This window comes from Chrysochloris asiatica, unplaced genomic scaffold (assembly GCF_000296735.1).
Source record: "Chrysochloris asiatica unplaced genomic scaffold, ChrAsi1.0 scaffold00088, whole genome shotgun sequence".
Lineage (NCBI taxonomy): Eukaryota > Metazoa > Chordata > Mammalia > Afrosoricida > Chrysochloridae > Chrysochloris > Chrysochloris asiatica.
The window spans coordinates 8,551,367-8,560,091 of record NW_006408606.1 but is presented as its reverse complement, the minus strand read 5'-3'; the positions used below and the strand labels follow the sequence as shown (position 1 = coordinate 8,560,091).

Below are 8,725 nucleotides of genomic sequence, written 5' to 3'. Positions count from 1 at the left end.
TGTGTGTGTGTATATGTGTGTGTGTATATATGTATATATATATATGTAATATGTTGTGAGGTATGGTATAGAGTTAGTTCCGACCTATAGCGATCCTGTATAGGGTTTCCAGGGAGCAACTGGTGAGACTGAACAGTGACTTTCTAGTTCAAACCAACTTTGCAGTCCAGTGCATTAACGCACAGCCACATCAGGATTCCATTATATGTATACACACACACACACAGAGGATTGCTCTGTATACAGGTACACGGGTGTATACAGATACACACATACATGCGGGGTTGCTATAGGTTGGAATGGACAGCACTTAGCAGCAACAAAACAGGGCACTAAACCAAAGAGTCCTTTTGTTTAGTGCTGTTTTTTCCTGACATTTCTGGTTTTTGTAATTTGTGGACCAAACTGGAAAGCCATTACAAAGTATAGGACTAAAAGCTTTGAAAACTTCAGTGTACTATTCCTCTAGAATATAGCCTGGCAAAATAACATTACAAGTGATTTTTACTTACTGTATCTTTTTAATAGAACTTAATATTACTGTAAGTAGCAAGTTGTTCATAAACATCTAAATAGGCTTTTATCAACTTTTCAGAATGTTTGATTACAAGCAAGCTTTAGTTTACAAGCAAGCTTTAACTATATCAGAAGATAAGGAAATCTAGAAATTTATATAAATGATTTCAAAATACTCTTTAACAAGGGTAAGCTAAGGGACATTTGTTAGTCTAAATGTTGGCAGATACATACAGGAAAAATAATTGCTCATGGGCTACTGTGTAATTACAGAATAGTAGCTGTTGGAATCTTGATATGTTGAGGTTTCACATTCACTTATAATTTTGTGTTCTTTACAGGTCCTCCTCCTATCCCTGCAGAACCTGTTGTTTCACCTGAACCAGCATACATTTCAAAAGTACATTATGGTAGGAAAATCCTTTATGATGTTCCTTTTTAAAAGAGTAACAAAGATTTTAATATAATGAAATATACATAGGTATGACAGTACACACTAACATTTATCATTCAAACCTGTCACACTTCTACAAAGAGAAAAACATCTGGACTCTGCTGAAAATGTCAGAATTTAAGCAATGCAGGGGAAAATGAAGAGAGCTGTTTCCTCTAGGAGATGATTAAATTTATCTAATTGCTTTTGCGTTGATGTGTTACTCTTTAATGAAAGACATATAACCAATATTTTTCTGGAATTTATCATTTTGGTCATCCTTTTAATGTCACTTAATTTGTCAGGGACACCCAAGAAAACTACAAGTACAATTGGAAGTTTACTTTTTACTCCTTAAAATCCTCATCTGTGAAATATTAGTAACAGTAATTACCTTATAGAGTTGCTGTGAAGATTAAATTAATATATGTAAATTGCTTGTATCAGCTCTTGACACACAGTAGATGCTCACTAAATATTAACCTGTATTATTGTAAGAGTTCAGCACATTCAAAGTTGTATGGTAATTATTGTATACTTTGCCCATTAGATCATGAATAGCCTGAAAGGCAGATAACTTTTTTTATTCTAAATTTTAACATTGCCTACTCTTAGTAGGCACATTTCAGACTCAAATATAGAATGTTTATTAAAACTGAAAGGAAAAGAAATGTTTTTTTTCCTTTCCCCTTTTCAAGACTAGAGGTTAGGGTTCAAAAACAGGTTTGGATTCCATTGTTTTTCTCAGACAGAGAAAGGCCTTTCACATTCTTGTGTTTGCATAGAGTGAAAAGATCACAGCAGGGGAAAAATAGGTACAAATAAAAGGTAAAATCTGTTCATCTTGAGACCTCACAGACATAGAAACTAATGAATGAGGAAGCCATGAGTAATCAGTCTTATAGCAATGATCTCTTCTCTGGAAAGAAGGCCATATCCTGGTCTGTCTTTTCAGCCTTGGTGAAAAATTTTTAATGAGTAACAGGGTAGAATCCCAGGTTAAGGTTTAACAAATTAATCCAGTTTGTGATGAGTTTGGAAAAATGAGCTATAATATGTGAGAAAGAAAGAATATGTGGTTAATTTGTTGTTGTTGTTGTTAGGTGCTATCAAGTCAGTACCGACTCATAGCTACCTTAAGCACAGCAGAACGAAACACTGCCCAATCCTGGGCCTGCCTCACTATTGTTGTCACGCTTGAGTCCATCGATGCTGCCACTTGGCTAATCCATCTCGTTGGAGGTCTTCCTCTTTTTCTAACTTTAAAATAACAAGAATAGAATCAGGTTTTATAGGCTCAAGTTTTAGTAGTGCAATGTCAGAAAAAGGAGGGAAACATTATGTCTCAAGCTTCTGGATCAAAATAGGAGTTCACTGTTTATGCTTTTGGAGAAGAAAAAGATTGAAACCTGGCATGGAGCTCTGGATTAGTATGGGACTGCAAACCACAAGGTCAGCAGTTCAAATCCACCAGTTGCCCCTTGAAAATCCTATACGGTGTCTGTGAGTGAGAACCGACTCAAAGATATTTAACAACAACCACAAAATTTCCTGGACACTTTTTGTTGTGTCCACCTATAGGGGGTTGACAAATTTTTCAGCATGTTTACTTTGCCATGTTTGTCCAGCGAACTTTTTCTATGTGGTTAGATCAATATAGTTTGATCAGATTGGTTTCTGAGGCCAGCGCAGACCAAAAAGACAAACCTCAAACCTGTTGCCATTGAGTCAGTTCTGACTCATAGTGACTCAGTAGGACATAGAACTGTTCCATTGTGGCTGTAGTCTGCACAAGGTTCTTCTACAGATCTGCTGATGGGTTTGAAACATTGACTTTTCAGTTTGAAGCTGTGTACTTTAACTCCTGTGCCACCAGGCCTCTTAAGGCTTAGGCTAGTCCATAATACTCACTCTTATTTTTTTTTAATTAAAAATTCTTGTAGAAAATTTGGAGACTGATAAAAGTAGAATTTTAAAAATTACAACAAATGATCAATCACTTTGATCATTATAGGATATTTTTCCTGTCCTACCCCATTTTTTTCTCAACATAATTTTATGCTGTTTTAGAACATTTTATTTTATCCTAAATGAGTGTTACATTCACTTTGTTAGATTTCATTATCTATATTCTATGATATACACACAAATATAAACATACAATTTAGTATATATTAATAATAAAGTGTATATGTAATTCTACATATGTACACATAATTTTGCATTTTGCCTTTTATATTACATGAGTATTTTACATGGGAAAACTATTCATAAGGATATACTGCAATTTTACCATTAAATTGGTATTGATCATTTAGGCCATTTCTAGGTTTTGACTATTTAAATAATATCTTTAACATCTTTGGACATAAATCTTTTACCACATTTCCTATTTTTCTTTGTACAGATTCCTAGAAGAGGAATTACTGGGTCAAAGCTTTATGAACCTTGTTCTCCATTGTTTAAAAACTTTTGATACTTTTTGCTAAATTGCTTTCTGCTTAGAGTTTTACCATGTAAACTATTTCTATCACTTGTGTGAGAATTTCCTCATTTATTGTACCCTTGTCAGCTTTTTGTAATTAATAATATGTGCTAAGCTTCTAATAGGGGATAAGTAAGATTTTTATCTTTAAAGCTTGAATTTTTAATATTTATTGATGCTTTATTGTTCTCAATGAATGTATAGTTCTTACTGGCTTTTACTACTTTTCTTGAATAAAATGTGCAGCAACTGGTGACTGGGCCTAGTGTTTCTTTGCAATTTTACGGACCCAGAGATAAAACCTGAAGTATAGTAATTTCATAATAAATTCCAAGAATTTGTTGTATTTCTGGTTCCATATTGCCTCTGCTCCTCTGAATCTTAGCCAGATTTTTGTATTCAAAAGATTTAGCTTTGACGGAAAGTAAAGAACAAAACCACAAATAGCTGATTAGAATTTAACAAAACTTAGAGACAATTTAAGGACTTTAAGTGACTCCAACCCTTCTAATAGTGATTTGTTGTTTGCCTATTTTGAATCTCTTAAGACCTAAAATTTTCTCTTCCCTTTTCTTTCTTTTTTAACTTATCATCAACTTTATATTCTAAATGTATTTATAAATTAACATCTAGGCATGCTACCTTAAAGATGGCAGTACATCCTTGATTAGATATAGACTCTAATTACAAAATTAGTGTAGTGTTTTCCATCCATACCATTTGCTAGACAGCGTCTCCTAGTCATCTACATCTCCCAGTTAAAAATATATACTAAACCTTAGATACCCTTGTTAACTTTTCCAGAAAACTGTATATAATCTTTCTTAGTGCACTGTGTTCTGTTGAGTACTGTCGAGCCACTTCTGATTCAAAGGAACCCTGTTTTAGTACATGAGCAAAGTGAAAATTACTAGCTGTAATTATTTAACCCTCATTAGTATCAACAGTCCCAAAATGTCTCATTCTCTCTATTAAATGCCCTCAGATAATGCCCATCCTTGATAAAAAGTCTGTTTAAGGGTGTTGTCTGTACACCATTGAATCATTAGCTATGCAGCTTCCAAAAGTGAAAAATAACCATGATAATCACCTGTCCAGGTTTAAAACTGTTGTCCTGGCATAATTAGAGCTACTCCCCTCTTTACTCTTTAAAAAAAAAAAACAACAAATCCCACCTAGGATAATGAGTTATGTGGTCCCCTATGTATTGTCTCCTATTTAATGAGGAAGTTGTACATTTGATTTAGAGATAACACCTCTGTTTATTTAGAAGCATACTTAAAAAACAGATTCCCTTCAGTGATGTAGGACTTATGAGTGGCAGTCATTCATGCTGTTGCTTTTAAAGAGACCTTGCAACATTAGTCTTGCCTTGACATTGAAAGTTTCCATGGACTTTACAATGGTTGTACTTTTCTGAGGGCCTGGTTTTTCTAAGTTGCTAAAACTCTCATAGCTTAGTAAATCCTTACTTATAGTTACTGCTTCTGCTTAAAACTTGTTACATATCCATCCATCCATCAGTTATTTCTCCAATTTTTGGCATCCACTGATAAGAAATTTTATTTATATTATTAAGAATTAATTATTGTATGAGAAGGATGCTATTTTATGTATTCTAAACAACTGTGATGGATAATTCAATATCAGTTCTGCATATCTGGATCAAATGTTGAGTGCTGTCAAGTCAGTTCCCACTCATAGCAACACCCTGTATTAGAGTTTCTGAGGAGCGGCTGGTGAGTTTGAACCACCAACCTGGCAGTTCAAACCGACATTGTGGTCTAGTGCTTATCCTATAGAATCACTCCAGGTCCAAGAAACAAAGAGCATTTCTCCTTAAAGACTACTTTTGTTATCTTACAAAGAGCCCTGGTGATACTATGTATTAGATGTTGGGCTGCTAACTAGATAGAATGTCAATATTCAAACCCACTAGCTGCTCTGAGGGAGAAAGATGAGGTTGACTGTTTCCATAAAGATTTGTAGTCTTGAAACTCCATATGGGGTGGCTACAGTTGGGAATCAACTTAATAGTAGTGGGTTGGAGTTTTGTTAAATTATTCATTGTTAAGTGCCATCCAGTCAGTTCTGAATCATAGCAACTTTGTATAGGGTTTCTGAGGAGTGGCTGGTGGGTTGAACCATTGACATTGTGGTTAGTAGTCCAGTGCTTATCCTATGGTGCCATCTGATACCTGTTGTTCTGTAGACATAAACCTACTCAGAACTGAAAGATTGGATATTTCAGTTTTGGAGATGTAGTGGTAAACAAAGGAGCTCTGGTAGCGTTGTGGTTACGAATCAGGCTGACAACCTCAAGGTCAGTAGTTCGATACTACCAGCGGTTCTGCGGGAGAAAGATGAGGCTTTCTGCTCCCGTAAAGATTTGCAGCCTTGAAAACCCTGTACAGGGTCGCTATGGGTCAGAATCGACTCGACAGCACTTATCAAGTGGTAAACAGACTCCTGGTGTGGTGCTGTAGAATAAGCACAGGACTTTGAATTACAAGGTTGGAAATTCATACCCACCAGCTCCTCCTTGGGAACTCTATACGAGGTTGCTCTGAGTCGGAGATGACTCAACAGCGCTTAACAACAGTGGAAAAAAGACTCTTACTCTAGTCTCTGATTGCCTGGGTTCTGGAATGTATTTCTTCATGCTTTGTCATTTGGATATGACTTAAAAATATGTCCAATAATAATATCCATAGATTTCTAACTCTTACAAGTAAAAACAAATCAAGTTATGAGCAAGAATCAATTTTATATAGTTGGGCAATTTGTGTTATAATAAGAAATTGGATTATCCATAAAAAGTGATATTTTGGTTCTGAAGTTAGGTTAAGGTTATTCGTGATATTAAATGTTACTTGAAATTAGCAACTTGAAATCAAAGAAATGAGGTTAATGGATATCATCTGTCTGTGTTGTGGTATTAGCTCATCCTTCATTTCCAGTAATTTGAGCATTTATTACCTCAAGAGCCAGTACGCATATGTGTAGAAAATAGTATTGCACTTGCTCCTCACTTCTTCACATTCATGCTAGTAAAAAATTCATGTGGTAGCTAATATTATATTCATAATACTTTTTACTACTTTTAATATAGAATTAAGAGCAAGAGGTATATTGACATATATTGTTAACTCCCAAATGTTCTATATGATTTTCAGGTACAATCTTTTTAATCTGTAACAAAACATTTCCTTGCCACTGAGAGTTCTTTATCTGTCAAGACTACTAACTACAGTGTACTCTTTCTGTTATAGTTTTATAATACACAAAATGCCTACTATATTGAAAAAAAACAAAAACAAACCCACTGCCATTGAGTAAATTTGGACTCATTGTTGACCCTAAATAGGATTTCTGAGTCAGTAATTCTTTCTGGAAACAGCTTGTTCTTTCTACCATGGAGTGGCTTTGAACTGCCGACCTTGTGGCTAGGAGCCTGACACCTAACCCACAGCACTACCTGGGATCGTAAATTACTATATTGTTAATTGCTAAGTGCCACCAATCTCTTCCAAATCATAGCACCCCTGTATTGGGTTTCCAAGGAGAGGCTGGTGGGTATGAACTGCTGCTTATAGTTAGCAGCACAGTACTTATCCTACAGTACCACACTAGGACTTGGTCATAAACATAGGAGTACATATAGCTATTCATGAGACAGCTTCACAGCTCTTATTTCTCTAGAATAGATACCAAGCATTAGGATTTCAGATGATAGGGTATTTTTATTTCCAAATTTAAGCATTGTTTTCCAGTTGCACCATTTTACAATCCCACCAACAGTTTATGAGGGTTCCAATCTCTCCAAATACTGACATTTGTTGTTTTCTGTTAGTTTTTCTAACTTTTCTGTTAATGGTAGGATAATAACTCACTGTTTTGATTTGCATATCTCAAATGGCTAATGATTGCAAGCATTTCTTCACATTTGTTGGCAGCCTGATACCTTTGGTGAAGTGTCTGCTCAAGCCTTCTGCCCATTTTTAAATTTAATGGTTTTTCTTTTTGTTGTTCAGGTGTTGAAATTTTCTATAAATTTTAGAGATTAGTCTCTTGTCCAATATGTTGTGGTAATTTTTTTTCTCATCTTTTTATTCTTTTTGGTGATCTCTTTTGATGCACATAAGTGTCTAATTTTCAGGAAGTCCCATTTATCTAGTTTGTTTTCTGCTGTTTGTGTGTTTGTGTTTATGTATTTATGGTGTGTGTTGTTGTGTTGGTGCTAAGTGCCATTGAGTTGGTTCCGAGTCATAGCAACCCTGTATAGGGTTTTTGCGGAGCAGCTGATGGGTTTGAACCATCTACCTCATGGTTAGCAGTCTGGTGTGCTCCTGTAGCGCCACACCACAACTCCATGCCATGCATTGTCGTTGTGAAGTGCTGTCGAGTCAGTTCCGACCCATAGCAACTCTGTATCGGGTTTCCTAGGAGCAGCTGGTGAGCTTGAACTTCCGACCCTGCAGTTCAAATGGCTTTGCAGTCTGGTGCATTAACCAGCAGCACCACACCAGGATTCCATGCCATGTATTAGTACTCCTAAATTTGTCCCTGAAGGGTGGTCGAGGGCCATAGACTCAGGTTCCTCCTGTAAACACGGTCTGTTTCTTTAAAATTAATTTTGAGTTTTGTTCTACATTTTCTCCCACTGTGTCTGGAACCCTCTAATGTGATTCTCTTCAGAGCAGTTGATAGTGGTAGCTGGCATCATCTAGTTCTTCTAGTCTCAAGAGTCCTGGATACTGATGTGTTCACATGTTGCATTTGACCATTGGGGCTGATTTCATACCTCTTCAATTCTTACCACTCTTCAACATTATGTTGATTGTTTCTCTAATGTTATATCATCCTTATATACCTGGGATGAATCCTGATTGGTCATCATATGTTATTTTTTGATATGTTGTTGTACTCTGTTGATTAGGAGTTTGTTGAGAATTTTTATGTCTGTGTTCATGATGAATATTGGACTGTACTTGGCTTTTTTAGTGATGTATTAGCCAATAAGACTAAGCTCCTGTTTTCTCAGCAGAAACCATTCTGGCCAGAAGGAAATAGAATGACATATATAAAACATATAAAGAAAAAAAAAAATACCAACTGAAAATTATATACCTAGCAAAATTATCCCTCAGATATAACAGTGAAATTAGGACAAACAGAAATGAAAGGAATTTGTAAAAACCAGGTCAAAAATTATTAACACTTGTTCTTCAGATAGATAAGCTAACAATGATGGCCCAACAACCATTGCAATGAACTTTTTTTTTTTTTTT

General features: G+C 35.5%; 1 protein-coding gene across 2 annotated transcripts in view; it reads left to right on the top strand.

Moving 5' to 3' along the window:
* ADAD1 (adenosine deaminase domain containing 1 (testis-specific)) overlaps positions 1-8,725 on the top strand; it is a 142,635-nt gene that overhangs the window by 39,572 nt on the left and 94,338 nt on the right. For both annotated transcript variants that reach the window (XM_006866271.1, XM_006866270.1), the window contains exon 4: positions 858-926. In XM_006866271.1, coding sequence (XP_006866333.1) covers positions 858-926 — 69 coding nt within the window. The remainder of the gene's footprint in view (positions 1-857; positions 927-8,725) is intronic.